The sequence below is a fragment of the Danio rerio genome, chromosome 5 (assembly GCF_052040795.2).
Source record: "Danio rerio strain M-AB ecotype USA chromosome 5, GRCz13ab, whole genome shotgun sequence".
NCBI classification, from domain to species: domain Eukaryota; kingdom Metazoa; phylum Chordata; class Actinopteri; order Cypriniformes; family Danionidae; genus Danio; species Danio rerio.
This window is the reverse complement of record NC_141025.1, coordinates 77,840,001-77,862,431: the sequence shown is the minus strand read 5'-3', so window position 1 is coordinate 77,862,431 and position 22,431 is coordinate 77,840,001. Positions and strand designations below refer to the sequence as shown.

Here is a 22,431-nt window from a genome sequence, read left to right as displayed (position 1 = left end):
CCGGGGAAGAGCGGTTGCAGAAATCAAGTAAGACAAAAACAGAATCCAAAAAATAAAGCGAACGAGTTCACGACGGGGCGAGAACGTGGTGATATCCAAAAACGTGGTGGAAAAAAAAGTAACTTTTAAGGGCTTTTCTTTTTCTGGACGGCTTTTGTAAACCGTCAGTCGGGTAGTAGTAAGCGGGCGGGCCGGCGGGTCAATCGGTAAAATTATTGCTTGGGTTTAGAGAAGGAAGGAGGAGGGTGGTGTCAGCCGAGCCGATTGGCCGGTCGCGCAGTCAATCGTTCGTTCAGTCAGTTGTACAGCAGCCTCTGGCGCATTGACACGAGAACAGCGCAGGCGCGAACGCCGCTCGGGAGATTCACAGCGGCCTCTCGCGGATTCGCGAAAGGAAAAACTGTACAAATACAGCACCTGATTAATCTAGGGTTGCCACAGCGGTATGAACCGCCAACTTATTCAAAACATGTTTTACGCAGCGGCTGCTCTTCCAGCTGCAACCCAACACTGGGAAAATTCCACTCATATTCTGAAATACTTTACATTTCAGGATGATATCTGACTGAATTGGGATGATCTGACTCTGAAATGTTTTGTGTTTTTGTCGTAAAGGATTACGAAATGGATACGCATCGCACTCAGTGTGCAAGGTTTGTTTACGTGACAAATTTTTAGCATATAAATACAAAAAAACCCATACGAAAGTTTCAGACTTTAGTGTGCAAAACCCTTAAATCCTACCCAGGCTCATTCTGAAAACGTGGTACCTCGGACGTTTCTGGAGACCACGAGATATGTCCCGGGAGATACGTATGGCTGCATTTAGTTTTTTTTAAGCAAACTAAAAGGGCGGTGTGAAGCCGTTCTCGCTTGCCGGCTGACTGCTTACCTCCGTGTGACAGACAGAGAGGTTCGAGAGGTTCGAGTCCGGGGAAGAGCGGTTGCAGAAATCAAGTACGACAAAAACAGAATCCAAAAAATAAAGCGAACGAGTTCACGACGAGGCGAGAACGTGGTGATATCCGAAAATGTGGTGGAGAAAAAAAAGTAACTTTTAAGGGCTTTTCTTTTTATGGACGGCTTTTGTAAACCGTCGGTCGGATAGTAGTAAGCGGGCGGGCCGGCGGGTCAATCGGTAAAATGATTGCTTGGGTTTAGAGAAGGAAGGAGGAGGGTGGTGTCAGCCGAGCCGATTGGCCGGACGCGCAGTCAATCGTTCGTTCAGTCAGTTGTACAGCGGCCTCTGGCGCATTGACACGAGAACAGCGCAGGCGCGAACGCCGCTCGGGAGATTCACAGCGGCCTCTCGCGGATTCGCGAAAGGAAAAACTGTACAAATACAGCACCTGATTAATCTAGGGTTGCCACAGCGGTATGAACCGCCAACTTATTCAGCACATGTTTTACGCAGCGGATGCTCTTCCAGCTGCAACCCAACACTGGGAAAATTCCACTCATATTCTGAAATACTTTACATTTCAGGATGATATCTGACTGAATTGGGATGATCTGACTCTGAAATGTTTTGTGTTTTTGTCGTAATGGATTACAGAATGGATACGCATCGCACTCAGTGTGCAAGGTTTGTTCACGTGACAAATTTTTAGCATATAAATACAAAAAAAACCCATACGAAAGTTTCAGACTTTAGTGTGCAAAACCCTTAAATCCCACCCAGGCTCATTCTGAAAACGTGGTACCTCGGACGTTTCTGGAGACCACGAGATATGTCCCGGGAGGTACGTATGGCTGCATTTAGTTTTTTTTAAGCAAACTAAAAGGGAGGTGTGAAGCCGTTCTCGCTTGCCGGCTGACTGCTTACCTCCGTGTGACAGACAGAGAGGTTCGAGAGGTTCGAGTCCGGGGAAGAGCGGTTGCAGAAATCAAGTACGACAAAAACAGAATCCAAAAAATAAAGTGAACGAGTTCACGACGGGGTGAGAACGTGGTGATATCCGAAAACGTGGTGGAAAAAAAAAGTAACTTTTAAGTGCATTTCTTTTTCTGGACGGCTTTTGTAAACCGTCAGTCGGGTAGTAGTAAGCAGGCGGGCCGGCGGGTCAATCTGTAAAATTATTGCTTGGGTTTAGAGAAGGAAGGAGGAGGGTGGTGTCAGCCGAGCCGATTGGCCGGTCGCGCAGTCAATCGTTCGTTCAGTCAGTTGTACAGCGGCCTCTGGCGCATTGACACGAGAACAGCGCAGATTCACAGCGGCCTCTCGCGGATTCGCGAAAGGAAAAACAGTACAAATACATACCTCCCGGGACGCATCTCGCTGTCTCCAGAATCGTCCGCGGGACCACGTTTTCACGATGAGCCTGGGTTTGCTTAAATCCTTCACAAATTGATGGACTAACTATATTCCTAATGCTTAGTGATTGATTCATAGTGTGCAGCCATTATAAAGTGTTACTCTACATTCAGGAATCTGTGTGTGTTTTGCATTCAGCACTGTAATGAGAGGTTTCTCCACGGTTCTACTGATCAGAGGTAAGTGTTAAGGCAGACTGACGACACCTGCAGCTTCCTGTTGTCTGTTGTTTGACCAATTAGCAGCAATCGTAGCAGCGACAACAACAGCAGCGCGCCGTGCTAAGAAACAAAGCCAGTCCATTCTCACCACAATCACGCACAGATCTATCAGCGGTGGCTCTCAATCCAATCACAATCAGGTTATGAACAGAACTTAAAGAGTGTGCAGCCATTCGCAGGATTTCTGCCGACGTATCACTTTTCCAGCCTCGTTTCAAGACTCAATCAGTCTTCCAGGGGTCAAAGACATACAATAAATAGTTCAGAGAGTGTGTTCTGGTGGAAAGTTCTTCTCCATTTGAGATGAGATCTTGGTGAAAACATTATCGAAAGCTCTTGTATTTTTTATTTTTGTTGTTCCTGGTTGAATTGCGCTCATGCTTTCTTTCATTTTTGCTGTGTTTTTTTGGAGGTGCACACAAGCCGGCTTTGGTCCTTTTCTTGGGTTATGGCATTGGGATCTCTTTCCAGACGTACGGTTTTAGCGGGTAGGACTTGGAAAGGATGAACAGTTATGAGAGGAGAGGTACAACTGTGAAGCAGCAGCAATTCTGGGACTTTTTTTTTTAATCTCACCCTGTCCCAGTCTGTGCACAAGTGTGTGTGTGTTTGTGTGTGTGTGTGTGTGTTTGTGTGTGGTTAGAGCGCTTTAGCCAAGAGAGTGTAAATGCTCATCTTTTCGGTTCTCCAAAGCATTGGGGTCCCGGCAAGCGCACTCTCTTCGGATATCACAAGACATGGGGAACGGGATCACCTATGAGGGGGGAAAAAAGCACACGTTAATGCATGCAACTCAGAACACTTAATGGGGACAGGTCACATATGAATATTCACTCCTGTTGCAAATGTTTATGCGTTTCGTTCGTCTGTTCAACACAGAACATGATATTCTGAATGATGACTGGTCCATTGCTTTTTATTGTGAGTATTCTTCAGAATATATTCATTCATTCATTTTAATTTGGCTTAGTCTCAAATTTCACAGGTCACCACAGTGGAATGAACCGCCAACTACTCCAGCATATGTTTTATGCAGTGAAAGCCTTTCCAGCTGCAATCCCAGTACTGGAAAACACCCATACGCACTCATTCACACACACACACACACACACACACACACACACACACACACACACACACACACACACACACACACACACACAATGCCAATATATTTCATCAATTAACCAACAGCACATGTGTTTGGACTGTGGGGGAAACCAGAGCCACCGTGCCACCTAGTATATATTCTTTTCTGTTAAATAAATAAATACACAAACATAATAAACAAATAAACAAATAAACAAAACAAACACAAACATGAAAAATAAATAAGCAAACAAACGAAACAAACAAATAAATACATACACAGAAACATAAACGAATAAATAATAAATAAATAAATAAATAAATAAATAAATAAATAAATAAATAAATAAATAAATAAATAAATAAAATAAATACATACATGCATGCATAAATAAATAAATAAATAAATAAATAAATAAATAAATAAGAAAACAAACAAACAAAACAAAACAAAACAAAACAAAATAAATAAATAAGCAAACAAACAAAACAAACAAATAAATACATACACAGAAACATAAATGAATAAATAAATAATAAATAAATAAATAAATACATACATAAATAAACAAACAAATAAATAAATAAATAAATAAATGAACCAAAAACAAAACAAACAAAAAAATAATTACACACAAATAAATACATAAATAAAGAAACAAACAAATAAATAAATAAATAAACAAACAAACAAACAAACAAACAAACAAACAAACAAACAAACAAATAAATAAATAAATAAATAAATAAATAAATAAATAAATTATAAAAAAATAAATTAATTAATTAAAAGGCACAAGAAGAAAGTTTGAAACAAGTGTGGGGTTATATATATATATATATATATATATATATATATATATATATATATATATATATATATATATATATATATATATATATATATATATATATATTTTTTTTTTTTTTTTTTTTTTATAACTATTTCCAGGTTTTCCAAAGAAACTGTTCTTCAAAAAACCACACATATTCATGTGAGAAAAACATTTTAATAATCCAAAGAACACTGTGTGCCATAAATTATTTTATGGAACCATCAATCTCATACGAAAATAGCTTATAGCAAACGAATGCCATAAGAAAACCTTTTTGTGGGGTTTATCTAACCGTATTTCATTCATTGATTTTCTTTTCAGCTTAGTCCCTTTATTAATCTGAGGTTGCCACAGAACCCGCAACTCATCCAGCATATGTTTTACGCATGTTTGCATGTTCTCTCCATGTTGGCGTGGGTTTCCTCCGGGTGCTCTGGTTTCCCTCACAGTCCAAACACATGCGCTATAGGGGAATTGATAAACTAAATTGGCTGTAGTGTATGAGTGTGTGTGTAAAGAGTGTGTATAGGTGTTTCCCAGTAATGACTTGTAGCTGTAAGGGCATCTGCTGCATAAAACATATGCAGGAATAGTTGGCGGTTCATTCCGCTGTGGCGACCGATGAGAGAGACTAAGCCGAATGGCAGAATGAATGTTGGTTCAACTCATATTAAATAAGTAGCTTGAACAAGCAACAAGATACATTTTTGGAGTGCTTGAATAACCTTGGTGGCATAAAATATTAGATTTTGGGATGTTTGGTGTTTGACGTCACAATTGAGTGTTTTCTGTGCGTCACCGAACACCAGCTGCTGACTGCGGCGTCCCCCGAGGCAGACCTTTCTGGAGAACATAAAACAAAATCTCCAGTCGCTCACAACCAGCACCATATGGCCGGTTCACATTTTGCGCCTTCACGTAACAGTGCGTCTGAGCCTCATCTAAGACTAACTCGTTCATGACATGAATTCAGATGCGGATATGTCACAAACTGGATTTTTCTCCTTCATAGCATTTATGATGGTGTCATTAATTGGTTTAATAACCTTTATGCAGATTGGGGTTCGAGTCAGGGCACACAATGTGTCCGTAAACAACAAAAATGTCCATAAATTAGCAGTTTTGGGTATTTTATGGTTGTTATTTTTTTTATCTTAACAAAGATAAAATAAATCAGTTATTAGAAATGAGTTATTAAAACTATTTTGTTCAGAAATGTGTTGAAAAAATCTGCTCTCTGTTAAACATAAATTGGGGAAAAAATAAAAAAGCGGTCTAATAATTCAGGGGGGCTAATAATTCTGACTTCAACTGTATATAATTGCGAAGTTAATTTGAAATTATGTTAATACCTTTTGTTTCACTTTCATTTCAGTTTAAGTCTTTAATTTTTTTATATATATATATATATATTTGTTGTTTATTAGTTAAACAGTAACAATATCATCGCACACATTTATATATTTTTTCTAAAATAAATTTAAGGATGATACGATATGTATACTGGACAGCAACACATAAGTATTTATTGGGAGGGAAGAAACGTAGCGTGAGAGTGCAGTTATCCAGACGGAAACGGCATGTATGACTAAAGTAATGAAAACAAAACATGTTTGTGTGAGCGGCACTTAGTGTTTCCAGAGCCACTCACCTGTGAAGCTTTTACAAGCACGAGCCGGACATATATCAGAACCAGCCGTCATTGCTCCGCATGGCATTTCCTTCCCTCTCATTTCAACACATTCAGATCGCTTTTTGCTAAGCTTGCAGAAAAAAATACCCTGAGGTGGTTTACAAACCAGACTGGTTTCCCATCCTGACCAGCTGACGAGTGACCCAAACGCCACAAAACCATCAAACAGACCGAACTAACCGGCTCTTGAAGGCTGGAACACCAACTATACAGCATTAAACATGAGCCTTAGGATCCATCAAGAAACTCGCAGGGAAAATTTCGCAGGGATGCCGTAGAATATACACAGAGTTTTGGGTTCTAAAGAAACTTTCAGTGTTTTCATAATCTGAAGATTATTTTAAAAATCCAAATAACGTTTTTCACTACTATTCAATCGTTTTCTTTTCGCCTTATTGCCTTTGTTAATCTGGGGTCGCCACAGCGGAATGAACTGCTAACTTATCTAGCATATGTTTTACTCAGAGGATGCCTTTCCAGCTGCAACCCAACACTGGAAAACACCCATACACACTCGTTCACACACTTATACTACAGCCAATTTGGCTTACCCAATTCCCCTATACCGCACGTCTTTGGACTGTGGGGGAAACTGGAGCACCCAGAGGAAACCCACGCCAACACGGGGAAACTCAACACAGAAATGCCAAGGCTTGAACCAGCGACCGACCCACTGCGCCACAGTGACTATGATGCCATGATGATAGCAAATAATATCTGACTAGATATTCTTCAAGACACTTCTATACAGCTTAAAGTGACATTTAAAAGCTTAGCCAGGTTAATTAGGTTAACTAGGCAGTTGAAAACGATAACTTTTCCAGAGATGGGTTGCGGCTGGAAAGGCATCTGCTGCGTAAAAAACTTGCTGGATAAGTTGGGGGTTCATTCCGCTGTGGCAACCCCAGATTAATAAAGGGACTAAGCCGGCAATAAAATTAATGAACTGAAAACGATAGCATGGACATAGAGCGTTTTTTTTTAGATGAAAATGACATTTGCAAATGTATTTGTATTAGTGTAGACGTAGCATGAGATGTGGGTGGCAAATCTGCCATGGTTTCCTCTGCCCTTGACCCTCGGGTGGCTGCAGCAGCTGCCACATCTGGGGCTCATCGACGGTGGCTGGGAATGTCAGCATGGGGCAGAGGCCAGTCCAGAACACACACACACACGTACGTCACGCGGCCTGTCAGACGAAGCTCCTCTAAACACACTGCAGCTCAGTGCTGGGGGCTCTGCTGTTTGCGTCACGCCATTCAAACATTATGATTTATTACATCCAAAACAGACAGAAAATGTCAATGGCACTTCTTTATTATTTCAGAAGCAGCAATCACTTGGGGTAGTGCAACCACACAAAGCAGCTCGAAACACTGTTGAGGTGACAGCTAAAACTAAAGTAATATTAACATTAAACATGCATTAAAATATTTAAGGCTATTATTAATTATATATAGACTGAACAGGACATTTAAAGCATGTTTTCCTTCAGTTCAAGCTGGCAGTCACATGCTCAGGCCATTAAACCTGTGGAAAGTCCTCAGCTTCAGTCTAGATTGGGAAAACCATGTTTTGAAAGTCTCCAAGACTCTCCCACCCACTTTTTATTTTATTTTGCTGCAGAAACTGCAATCTTTCCAAATCCTGCACAGTTGGCACTTCATTACCACTTTTCCCTAAAACAGCTGAGATTAAAGGAAAGAATTTGGATAGCTGAAAAGCTTATTTGGAGATGTGGATTTATAGCCATAAACTTTGCAGGGCAAAACCAACATGCGCTGATAATTATATCTTATAAAAAGGTAAGAGTCCCAACAACCCTTCAGCTTTATTAGCTTGGCACGGTGCTGGTGCTGGAAATGCAAACAAGAAGCTGCTGAATATGGGCTGTCCCAAATCTGTATCACCTTTTTAGAATGATGGTTTAGATTATTTACATGACACTGCTTGTGTTACTTAAATTGAAGGAATATTCTCAACATACAATCAATATTTTTGATCTGCTCATTCACACCATCAAACTTTCCTTATATATCTACCTACCTACCAACCATCCAACTTACTAACCAACCTAGTAAACAATCAACCTACTAACCAACAAACCAACCAACTTACTTCTACCCAACAAACCAACCTAATAAACAAACAACCAACCAACCTGCTGACCAACAATTTAGCCAACTTACTAACCAACAAACAGACTAAACAACCAACCAACAAACAAACAAACCAATCAACTAAATAACTGACTAACTAACTTTCCTTACATATCTACCTACCTACCAACAATCTAACTTACTAACCAACCTAGTAAACAATCAACGTACAAACCAACAAACCAACCTAATAACCAACCAACCTGCTAACCAACACATTAGCTAACTTAATAACCAACCAACCAACCAACCAACCAAACCCCTAACCAACAAACCAGCCAACTTACTAACCAACAAACAAACTAAACAACCAATCAACTAGCCAACAAACCAATTAACTTACCAACCAACCAACCAATCAACATACTAACCAACAAACAGACTAAACAACCAACCAACAAACAAACAAACCAATCAACTAAATAACTAACTGACTAACTAACTTTCCTTACATATCTACCTACCTACCAACCATCTAACTTACTAACCAACCTAGTAAACAATCAACGTACAAACCAACAAACCAACCTAATAACCAACCAACCTGCTAACCAACACATTAGCTAACTAAATAACCAACCAACCAACCAACCAAACCCCTAACCAACAAACCAGCCAACTTACTAACTAACAAACAAACTAAACAACCAATTAACTAGCCAACAAACCAATTAACTTACTAACCAACCAACCAATCAACATACTAACCAACAAACCAGCCAACTTACTAACCAACTTACTAACCAACCAACCTACCAATCAACTTACTAGCCAACCAACCAATCTACTAAACAACCAACCTACTAACCAGCAAACTAACCAACCTACTAACCTACTAAACAACTTATTAATCAACCCACTAACCAAACAACAAACTAATTTACTAACCAACCAAACAGCCAACATTCTAACCACCCAAACAGTGAACTTACTAACCAACAAATCAACCAACCGACTTACTAACCAACGACTCAACCTACTAACCAAACAACCAAACAAACAACCAACCAACCTACTAGCCAACAAATCAACCAACTTACTAACCAACCAACCTACTAAACAACCAACCAACTAATCAACATAGCAGCCAACTTACTAACCAACCAGCCCACTAACCAACAAACCAGCCTAACTTATTAACCAGCCAACTAACCAACAAACAAACCAATTAACTAACCTAACAACCAACCAATTTATCAATCAACTTACTAGCCAGTCAACCAACCTACTAAACAACCAACCTACTAACCAACAAACCAGCCAACTTACTAACCAACCAACCTACTAACCAACAAACCAGCCTAACTTACTAACCAACCAACCAACAAACAAACAAACCAATCAACTAACCTAACAACCAACCAATTTATCAATCAACTTACTAGCCAGTCAACCTAAACAACCAACCTACTAACCAACAATCCAGCCAATTTACTAACCAACCAACCAACCAACTTATTAACCAACCAACCTACTAACCAATCAACATTCTAATTTACTAACCAACCAAACAACCAACCTTCTAACCAATCGACTAGTGAACTTATTAACCAATCAAACAACCAACCTAAAACCCAACCACTCAACCTACTTGCTAACCAAACAACCAACCAACCAACCAACCTACTAACCAATTGACTAACCAACCTAACAACCAACCAGCCAACATACTAACCAACAAACCAACCAACCTACCAAGCTATTAATTATATTAAAATATTAAAACCTACGTAACAACCAACCTACTATCCAACAAACCAACCAACTTACTAAACAACCAACCTACTAACCAACAACCCAACCAACCTACTAAACATCCAACCAACCAACTTATTAACCAACCAACCCACTAACCAATCAACAAACTAATTTACTAATCAACCAAACAACCAACTTCCTAACCAATCAACCAGTGAACTTACTAACCAATCAAAAAACCAACCTAATAACCAACCACTCAACATACTTCTTAACCAACCAACCAAACAACCAACCAATGAACCAAACAACTTACTAACCATCTTACTAATCAACAAACCAACCAACCAACCAACCTACCAACCAACCTACCTACCTACCTACTTACTTGCTTGCTTGCTTTCCTAGCTACATGCCTAACCACCTACCTACCACCTAACTAATTACATACTTTCTTACTTACCTGTCTACCTACCAACAAAACTAACCAACAAAACTATTAATCCAAGTACTGCCCTTGACTTGATTGAAGTTGAGTCAACTCAAAAAGGTTTTATAAATTGCAGTACAATAGAGTACATAAGTTGAATCAAATTAACTTTACACGTTATTCTAACTTACATCGATTAAGCTGACCTAAAACATCAAACATGTCAAATCAAACGTGTGTCTTTTTTTAAAGCCTCTGTTGGAAAGGGAATCTCCTGTACAGAAAAGCATGCCGGCAGCTTGCAGTGATTAGTAAAGCATCCTGCGGTGAGCTCAGATGCAGTTTGACTTGCACCTTCAAAGTCCCTGACAGGAATAATACACAGCCAGTCATCCAGAACACCTTCATACACAGCGCTTTCACAGGACATGACGAGAGCCGGGATAAAGTGAGCACGGCAGGCCCAGATAAAGAAGAGAAACAAACACACCAGCAGCAGGGAAATGCCTCGGTTTGGGGTCGTCGTGGTCAAAAACAGAGGATTGCCATCATAGAGAAGCATACCTCTCTGCAGTTGTGAGATTTGTATTATTTCACAAATATTTCCCAAGTGCTGTTTGACAAAGCAAGCTCACAGTATTTGCTCATTATTTTTCTCTGGAGAAGCTATTGTTTAATTCACTTTCTTTTCGGCTTAGTCCCTTTATTAATCCGGCGTCGCCACAGCAGAATGAACCGCCAACTTGTCCAGCATAAGTTTTACGCAGCGGATGCCCTTCCAGCTGCAACCCATCACTGGAAAACATCCATACAGACTCATTTACACACACACTCTACAGACAATTAGCATACCCAATTCACCTGTACCTCTAGTCTTTGAACTTGTGGGGGAAACCATTATTACTATTATTATATTGTTTGACTGTGTTAATTAGTATGTTTATTGCTTTTACTATTATTATTATTATTATTATTATTATTATTATTATTGTTGTTGTTGTTGTTATATTTTATGATTATCATCATTAATTAGTATGTTTATTGTTTTTACAATTATTATTTTTATTTATATTAATTATGATCATGGTTATGATTATGATGATTATGATGATTATGATTATTATTATTATTATTTTTATTATTATTATTATTATTATTATTATTATTATTATTATTAAAAGTTATTATTTTGTTGTTGTTGTTGTTGTTGTTTTTAATTATTATTATTATTATTACTATTATTGTTGTTGTTTTTTGATGTTGCTGTTGTTAGGATAATGATGACGATGATGATGATGGTGATGATGATGATTATTATTATATTATTATTATTATTATTATTATTATTATTATTATTATTACATCATAATTAATTATTATGTTAATCGTTTTTACTATTACTATTATTATTATCATTAATATCTATTTTTTATTAATCATATTAATTATGATGATTATTATTATTATTATCATTAATCTAAGTTATTATTATTTTTGTTGTTGTTGTTATTATTATGTTGCTATTATTATTATTATTATTATTATTATTATTATTGTTGTTGTTGTTATTAATAATAATAATTAATTAATGTTAATAATAATAATAATAATAATAATAATTTATTAATTATATATTAATAAATGTTATTATTACTATTATTTTAATTGTTATTATTACTATTATCATTTAGTAATATTGTTATTATTATTATTATATTATTATTATTAATATTATCATCATTATTATTATTATTATTATTATTATTATTAATAATAATAATAATAATAATAATAATAATAATAATTATTATTATTATTATTATTATTATTATTATTATTATTATTATTATTATTATTCTGTTTATTGTTTTTATTAATGATTATTTATTACTTATTTTATATAACTTGATTTTATATTGGTTACACTCACCCCTTCATATAAGCTCTCCCCATATCCTATATGTCCCCATATGTCATTTTCAGCTTTCACTTTTTTCTCCTCACAACCTTTACGAAAATCTCATCTGTTTCCAAGATAAATGAAAATCAGCTGGTGAGGTCAGTAAAGTTCTCCGTTGGGATGACTTGGAGCAACAAACACACACACGCACACACACACACACTTACACACACAATCTCCAGTGATAATCTCATCAAAACACTCCAGGAATGGCGCAGAGAAGTTAAGTGCAGTTTGAAATCAGAGGCTCATAACAAAAGCGTTCGCCGCTTATCTCTGCACTAATGCGTGAACTCCACTGATCTGCGCTGGTGTTTGTGAGCCTGACTAGGAAATGTATGAATGAGTTTGGGAATTTGAACAGATAAAGATAAAGTGGTGCAAATATAGGACACGCTGGGAACAAAAATGGACGTGCTGATAGGCCACAGCCAACAGATGATGCTGGGAACATAATAAAAGACTTTTAGGTAACATTTTAGTTTAATTACAAATTCACACCATTTGCTACTGCCTTATTAGTTGGTATTGTTAAGATATGAACTGTTTATTGGCTGAATGATTATATTTTACATTCATAATCCTATCCAAAAAACAAAAAAAATGAGCAGCTAAGTTAGTGTCTTAGTTAGTGGTTTGTTAATAAAGTGAATTGCAAAGTGAAGGGTGATTCATTTTTACATCTTAGACCACAAACATGTGGAAATAATTTTGCTCTTATCGTGTGTGTGGTGTGCCACGATGTGACAAAGGTAGTAAATAAAAAATCTGATATAAGGAAATATATGCAAATTACATATGTTACTGATAGCTCCGCCCTAAATCACTGATAGCTCGCCCTAAATCAGATAGCTCTGCCCTTAATCACTGATAGCTCCGCCCTAAATCACTGATAGCTCCGCTCTAAATCACTGATAGCTCCGCCCTAAATCAGATAGCTCTGCCCTAAATCACTGATGGCTCCGCCCTAAATCAGATAGCTCTGCCCTAAATCACTGATAGCTCCGCCCTAAATCAGATAGCTCTGCCCTAAATCACTGATAGCTCCGCCCTAAATCACATAGCTCTGCTCTAAATCACTGATCGCTCTGCCCTAAATCAGATAGCTCTGCCCTAAATCAGATAGCTCTGCCCTAAATCACTGATCGCTCTACCCTAAATCAGATAGCTCTGCCCTAAATCAGATAGCTCTGCCCTAAATCACTGATAGCTCCACTCTAAATCACTGATAGCTCCACTCTAAATCACTGATAGCTCCACTCTAAATCACTGATAGCTCTGCCCTAAATCACTGATAGCTCCGCCCTAAATCAGAAAGCTCTGCCCTAAATCACTGATAGCTCCGCCCTAAATCAGATAGCTCTGCCTTAAATCACTGATAGCTCTGCCCTAAATCAGATAGCTCTGCCCTAAATCACTGATAGCTCCACTCTAAATCACTGATAGCTCCGCCCTAAATCACTGATAGCTCCGCCCTAAATCACTAATAGCTCAACTCTAAATCACTGATTGCTCCGCCCTAAATCACTGATAGCTCCGCCCTAAATCACTGATAGCTCAACTCTAAATCACTGATTGCTCCGCCCTAAATCACTGATAGCTCCGCCCTAAATCCCCGATAGCTCCACCCTAAATGACTGATAGCCCTAGCCTAAATCATTGACAGCTCCACTTTAAACGACTGACAACTCCACCCCAAAAGACTGATAACACAGGCCTAAATGACTGATAGCTCCACCCAAAAGGACTGATAACACTGGCCTAAATAACTGATAGCCCCGCCCCAAAAGACATGATAGATCTACCCTAAAATACTGATAACCTAAGCCTAAATTACTGATAGCTCCGCCCTAAATGACTGACAACTCCGCCTAAAAGACATAGCTCCACCCTAAATGACTGATAGTTCCACCCTAAAAGACTAATAGCTCCATGCTAAATGACTGATTGCTCTGGCCTAAAGGATTGATAGCCCTGCCCCAAAATTCTGTGGCAACCCCCTAAAAGACTGATAGCCCCGACCCAAAAGATTGATAGCTCCGCCCTAAATGACTGATAACACTGGCCTGAATGACTGACAGCTCCGGCCTAAATTACTGACAGCACCTCTCTAAAGGACTGATAACCCCGGCCTAAATCACTGATAGCTCTGCTCTAACTCCACCCTAAAAGACATAGCTCCACCCTAAATGACTGATAGTCCTGCCCCAAAAGACTGACAGTTCCACCTTAAATGACTGATATAACTGGCCTAAATGACTGATTGCTCCACCCTAAATGACTGATAGCGCCATGTGCCACGATGTGACAAAGGTAGTAAATAAAAAATCTGATATAAGGAAATATATGCAAATTACATATGTTACTGATAGCTCCGCCCTAAATCACTGATAGCTCGCCCTAAATAAGATAGCTCTGCCCTAAATCACTGATAGCTCCGCCCTAAATCACTGATAGCTCGCCCTAAATAAGATAGCTCTGCCCTAAATCACTGATAGCTCCGCCCTAAATCACTGATAGCTCGCCCTAAATAAGATAGCTCTGCCCTAAATCACTGATAGCTCCACCCTAAATCACTGATAGCTCCACCCTAAATCACTGATAGCTCCACCCTAAATCACTGATAGCTCCGCCCTAAATCACTGATAGCTCCACTCTAAATCACTGATTGCTCCGCCCTAAATCCCTGATAGCTCCACTCTAAATCACTGATTGCTCCGCCCTAAATCCCCGATAGCTCCACCCTAAATGACTGATAGCCCCGCCCCAAAATACTGATGGATCCACCCTAAATGACTGATAACCCTAGCCTAAATCATTGACAGCTCCACTTTAAATGACTGACAACTCCACCCCAAAAGACTGATAACACAGGCCTAAATGACTGATAGCTCCACCCAAAAGGACTGATAACACTGGCCTAAATAACTGATAGCCCCGCCCCAAAAGACATGATAGATCTACCCTAAATTACTGATAACCTAAGCCTAAATTACTGATAGCTCCGCCCTAAATGACTGACAACTCCGCCTAAAAGACATAGCTCCACCCTAAATGACTGATAGTTCCACCCTAAAAGACTAATAGCTCCATGCTAAATGACTGATTGCTCCGGCCTAAAGGATTGATAGCCCTGCCCCAAAAGTCTGTGGCAACCCCCTAAAAGACTGATAGCCCCGACCCAAAAGATTGATAGCTCCGCCCTAAATGACTGATAACACTGGCCTGAATGACTGACAGCTCCGGCCTAAATTACTGACAGCACCTCTCTAAAGGACTGATAACCCCGGCCTAAATCACTGATAGCTCTGCTCTAACTCCACCCTAAAAGACATAGCTCCACCCTAAATGACTGATAGTCCTGCCCCAAAAGACTGACAGTTCCACCTTAAATGACTGATATAACTGGCCTAAATGACTGATTGCTCCACCCTAAATGACTGATAGCGCCATGTTGAAGGTCTGATAGAGCAGTACTTCACTTTTAACACACCTCAGCTCACACCACCGGAAAAATCTAATATGATTATTATTGATATGACATGATAATCCAGCACAATAATTGGGACATACTTAGGATTGTCAGAAGGGCAAAACGATCTCAAATTGTGTTGTCTTGTGTGCCCAGCGTGACCCGCAGAAGAACTCAGAGATGATAGCTGTTGAAAAACCCCCGCTCTGGCAGTCTATCAGCTGCAGTATGATTGCTTCTTTCAGGATCACTTTCTACAGCTCTCCCCTAAACCCTCGGCTATTTCCAGAGACGGGATGTTTTGCAAAGCCCTGCTGATATATTCGCTTCAAGGCCTGCCAGGAGGCTGAACAAGGCTCAGGTGATTCTCATATCAGCCGCTGCTTTCCCAACAGCAGGCCCCGACTCAATCTTTGGAGAGCAGAATATTGTTTTTGAAGGGTTAGAAGTGGGCATTTCCCGAGCTCACAACTGGATCATCTAAAATGAGGAATAATTATAATGAAAGTTTCTCAAATCGCTGTCCAACAAGAGGTTGTGAAACTTCCAGCATGGTGGCGCAGTGGGTAGCACAATCGCCTTACATCAAGAAGATAACTGGTTCGAGTCCCGGCTGGGTGAGTTGGCAATTCTCTGTGGAGTTTGCATGTTCTCCCCATGTTGGTGTGGGTTTCTTCCGGGTGCTCCAATTTTCCCCACAGTCCAAAACACATGCGCTATAGGGGAATTGAGTAAGCTAAGTTGGCCGTAGTGTATGAGAGTGTGTGTGAATGAGAGTGTATTGGTGTTTCCCAGTACTTAGTTGACGCTGGAAGGGCATCTGCTGGAATATGCTGGTCGCTATGGCGACCCCTAATAAATAGGGGACTAAGCTGAAGGAAAATAAATAAATGAATGACTTCAATAATATAAACATTTGCATACTATTTAATAATATTACTGAAATTAGCATAAAAAATAAGTAAACATATATTTACAGATAAATGATCTTACCTTAAAGTGACAACAGATTTAATTTGCTTACTGCATTTGTGGAATTTTGGCATATTTTTTGGATAATATTTTAACTTGTCTAGAAAATGCTTCTTGATTTAAGAATTACTTGATATTTGGACCAGAAACAAGACAAAAACTCAGAGTAAGAAATGCATTATTTGCAGTTTAGGGTCTAGAAAACACTGGGGCATTGGTCAAGCCGAATGGCATTACACAGTATTTAAAATGTCCCGTGCAAGCATTAAATGCTTTCTTTTTCCTCTTTAAAATAGCACAGAGATAGCTAATCTACAGATTTCTGTGCATATCTGTTTATTTATCAGTTAGATGTTAACATTAGGAGCTTTGGGAGCAATCTGAGAGAGCAAGTCAAGAAGAAAAAAGACAAGAGAAACCCAAACATGATGAGAGAAGTTGGAATCGGCTCTGAATGAAGAGAGAGTTTGAGAGGGTTTCTTACGTTAAAAAGATGCACAACTAGCACTTCAGATAGATGCAAACGCTGGACATTTCTGGCTTTGAGATTTGCTTTATGCAATCATTTAATTTTCAGTGCAGACAATGCACATCAGGCATTCACTAATGCAGTTTGGTCATTTACATTTCACTAATATGGAACATTATTCAATGTCTCTATTAGCAGCGGATGCATAATGTGAATAAATTATTGTGTTTTGCAACTGTTATTCCTGCTGGTGCACTGCAAAAAAAATAATTATAATAAAATAAAAAAAATTAAAATAAATAAAATAAAACAAAATAAAATACAATACAATAAAAAGGTTTTTCTTACTTAGACATTTTGTCTCGTTTCTATTCTAAATATCAAAAATTCCTAAATGAAGAGGCATTTTCTTAATAAATAAAATTCTTAATAAAAAATATTGTTTCAGTTTAGATAATAATGTCAAAATTAAGTTTTCTTCCCCTTTAAACAAGTAAAATTGAATTAAAAAAAAATTAAGTTTCAAATACATTTATTTTACCTCTTCCACTGGTGGATTCTTTTAATTATTTTAAGGAAATAAGACTATCTGGACAAGAAATCAGACAAAAACTATAAATAGACAAAAGACAAGTAGGAAAATTATTATTTTATTTATTTTATTTATTCTATTTATTTTTTAAGTGTGACAACCAAGTGTTTGTTTTTAAATTTATATTTTCTTTTTTTAGTTTTTTTTTACATAATACTTTTCATGTAGTGTGTAATGTAGCTGTTTGTGAATCTGAAAGCTCTGCAATGTTTTAAGGTTCAAATTTCACAATAAATAAAATAAATTCTCCCAAAATAATGTATTGATTTTGTGCTGCCGAAAACAAGCAGTCAGCAATTTAAGTTTCACTTCCAAAATTGATTTATATACTGTGGATCCATTATACATTTGCATAATGCCAGCTTATTGCATGCACTGATCTGTTGCCATCCCTGCATTATGCATCCCTGCTATCCCATTATGCATCCCTGAATTTAATTTAATTTATTAAATTTAAGTATTTCTTTTTTATTTTTTTTATTTAATTTTATTTAATTTTATTTTATTTTATTTAAAAAAAAATAATAATTTATTTGTATTTAATTTAATTTAATTTTATTTTATTTTATTTTATTTTATTTTATTTTATTTTATTTTATTTTATTTTATTATTTAATTTAATTTAATTTAATTTAATTTAATTTAATTTAATTTAATTTAATTTAAATTTTATTTTATTGCTGCAGCAGGAATAAAAAATTGCAAAACACAATAATTTACTCACATTATTATAAAATATAATTTTATTATATTTTATTTTATTTTATTTTATTTTACTGCACCAGCAGGGGTAAAACATTATGCATTAGTGCATTTAATTTATTTATTTTTTTTATTTATTTTTTTTTTCTTTGTTTTATTTTAGTTTGTAAATGTATTTATTTATTTATTATTATTATTATTATTATTATTATTATTATTATTATTATTAATATTATTATTATTATTATTATTATTATTATATTTTATTGCAATAGCAGGAATAAAAGTTGCAAAACACAATAATTTATTCACAATATTCATCCCTGCATTTTATCTAACACATGGTTTTGAGTTTTTATTCATACAGGAACCACAACTTTGTATTTCATAATTTCAAACTTCTCTGTTTTTTATGGCCGGAACATTTTTATCCACTCTTGGACACATTTTTAGTTTCAGCTGGCTTTTGTTAGTCTAAAATGTGTTAGTGTCGCTTCCAGCACAGTAATAAAACACACTGAAATATCAAGATACTGCAGTTCCTGTTCTCGTCAAGACAAACAAACATTCATGTAATATTTAAAATGATGGAATCAGTATAAAACGACAGGAGGAAAATCCCATCTCATCTATCCATCTTTCTGCATCCAGCCACAACAAATGACAACACGCTTTAACAACAGCTGGTTTCTGGTTTCTCATCCAGGCAGCTGTATATTAAATATCAAATATCTGGGAATTGGCTGTGATGCTGCAACTTTTTTCAGTTTTTTATTTGCTCAGTAAACAAAAAACTTTGAGGGTAGTGACACCAAGATCAGCATTTTATAAATTACTATAGTTTCTAATAATATTGCATCATTTTTTTTTTTTTTTTTTTTGGAAAATGCACATTTGACCAACAAATAATAATAATAATAATAATTTTAATAATAATGTACAAGAAATAATAACGCAAATAATAATAATAGCAAATATGTAGAATAAAATACATTAAATATATAATAATATAAAAATATGTACAATAATAATAATAATTCAAATAATATTGCAAATAATGCTAAATAATAATAATCCAAATGATAATAATGAATATTAACAAAAAATGTATTAAATAAATAAAATTAAATAAAATAATACATATGTACAAAAATAATAACAATAATAAATACATATAATAAAACAACTGAAATTAAATAAATAATAATAAATGTAAAATAACAATGATAAAAACAACAACAATAATAATTAGAAAGCAATAATATTAAGAAAAAGAAGAAGAAAAAGAAAAAATTGTACAATAAAATAAATGAAATTAAATGTTATTATTATTATTATTATTATTATTATTATTATTATTATTATTAATAATAATAATAATAATAAATACGTACAATACAATAAATTAAATTAATAAAAATATTAATAAGATATCCAAAAAGTACATACAATAAAATAAATAAATAATAATATAAAATATAAAAAAATACTACTACTACTACTACTACTACAACTACAACAACTAATAATAATAATAATAATAATAATAATAATAATGCAAGGATTATGTAAATAATAATTATGTAAATTAATAATAATGGAAATAATAACAATAAATATGTACAAAAAATCAATTAAAAACTAAAATAATAAAATGGAATTAATGCAAATAATAATTATAATAATATTGGACAGCACGGTGGCGCAGTGAGTAGCATGATTGCCTCACAAAAATAATAATGTGGGGGAAACAGGGTGCGTGTATGAGTGTAGGTAGTGTATGAGAGTGTGTGCAAAAGTGTGCCGGCGTTTCCTAGTGTAGGTTTGTGTCTGGAAGGGCATCTGCTGCGTAAAACATGTGCTGGATAAGTTGGCGATTCATTCCACTGTGGTAACCCCTGATTAATAAAGGCACTAAACCAAAAAGAAATTGAATGAATGAATAAATACGTATAATAAAACAGATTCAATTAAATAATAATACTAATAAATATGTACAATAAGAAGAAGAAGAAGAAGAAGAAGAAGAAGAAGAAGAAGAAGAAGAAGAAAACAAATAATAAATGCAAACAATAAAATTAATAATAATTATTATAATAATAATAAATATGTACAAAAAATAACAATAACAAGAATACCAATAATAATTAATATGTAGAATAAAATAAATTAAATAAATGAAAATAATGTAAAATATGTTAAATAATAATAATAACAATAATAATAATAATAATAATAATAAATGTGAACAATACAAACAATAAAAATAAACTAGATTAAATAATAATAATTCTAAAAAATATAAATAATAGCAATAATAATACATAAAATATTTTACTGTCAGCAATGAACCTACTGTATTGGAATTATCTGCAGATCTGCTGATGTGGCACTTACTGTAATCATGTGTCTGTTTTCCATTGCAGTGCTGTCGAGTGGGTCTTAATATAATACGTCAATGGGAATTGTTCTACTGCACTGCCATGGTTGCAGTTAGTACATATACAGTAAATCAGTGTTAAATGTTGTCCTGACTCGATGACTCAGTATTTCTCCTGTTTTTCATGTCAGTAAATTGGATTAAAAACATGGAGACATTTGTGTTTTGTAACAGAGTTTTGTGGCTAAATACTCAAAAACACAGCTAGTCTGAACTTGTGCTGCACTCCTAACTGATGAATGCTGAAAATAAATTAAAAAATAAAATAAAATAAAATTTGTTAAAATAAAAAATATTAAAATAAATAAAAATTTAATATAATAAAATTACATAAATAAATAAATAAATAAATAAATAAATAAATTCATTAATTAATTCATTAATTTGATTAAATTAAAATGAAAAACCTGAAAGAACTAAAAAATATCAATAAAAAAATAAAAAATAAAATTTTAATAAATTAAAAAATAATAATAAAATTAAAATAAACCTTAAAAGCTCTAAAAAAATTAAATTAAATTAAATTAAATTAAATTAAATTAAATTAAATTAAATTAAATTAAATTAAATTAAATTAAATTAAATTAAATTTAAAAATTTAAAATTTAAAAATAAAGAAATAAAAATAAAATAAAATAAAATAAAATAAAATAAAATAAAATAAAATAAAATAAAATAAAATAAAATAAAATAAAATAAAATAAAGCAAACCAAAGCAAAACAAAACAAAATAAATAAATACAAATAAAAAATTGTAGAAAAAAAAATAAGAAATGTACTTTATGGTATACAAATGAAATATAAAAAATTGAAATGAAATGATGAAATAAAAAGTAGTAATTATGAATGAAAACTCAAATCCATGTGTTAGATTATGTGTAGGGAAAATTGCCTAACCCTGAACTCTTTAAATGTGATATATATATTGACTGTACAGCACCTTCTTGGTCTTGACGGTGGAATGGCAGCAGTCTCCTCCATCATAGTTGCAGTAGGCTCTGTTGTTGATGGCGTCACAGTAATTATCACCCATGAAAGGCTGAGATGAAAAAAAAGACAGAAAGAGAAACTCAGAGCAGCAGCTAACATACAGTGTGCAGATGTACATTTACTGAATCTGACTGGGTTTACTACGCTATTATATTCAATGTTTCAGTACTTCCAGTCTTATGTAATCTACAGTTAAAGACCAAATTATTAACCCTCCTGAAGAGATTTTAATTATTTAAAATAAATTATATATAAAAGTCCCGGCAATGTATGTTTTTATGCTATTTTATCATAATTTAGAAAGTTAATCAGATTTCCACTTATTTTTTTTTATTTTCAGACAAATTTTGATTTGATGTTTTAAGTCAGCTAAATTGATGCATGTTAAAAGACT

General features: G+C 35.1%; 1 protein-coding gene and 1 long non-coding RNA gene across 2 annotated transcripts in view; both read right to left on the bottom strand.

Annotated features, from left to right (window-relative positions):
• Positions 1 to 2,910: 2,910 nt before the first annotated feature.
• Positions 2,911 to 22,431, bottom strand: part of pappaa (pregnancy-associated plasma protein A, pappalysin 1a) — a 174,558-nt gene continuing 155,037 nt past the window's right edge. Inside the window, 2 exon segments of the mRNA NM_001278805.1 lie at positions 2,911 to 3,289; positions 21,988 to 22,086. Of these exon segments, the coding sequence (NP_001265734.1) occupies positions 3,185 to 3,289; positions 21,988 to 22,086 (204 nt within the window). The 3' untranslated portion in view covers positions 2,911 to 3,184.
• LOC147844549 (uncharacterized) lies at positions 6,956 to 10,904 on the bottom strand. Its single transcript, XR_015492151.1, has 3 exons — positions 9,538 to 10,904; positions 8,680 to 9,364; positions 6,956 to 8,393 (listed from the first exon to the last, which is right to left on the bottom strand). It is a non-coding gene; the product is annotated as an uncharacterized LOC147844549 (long non-coding RNA).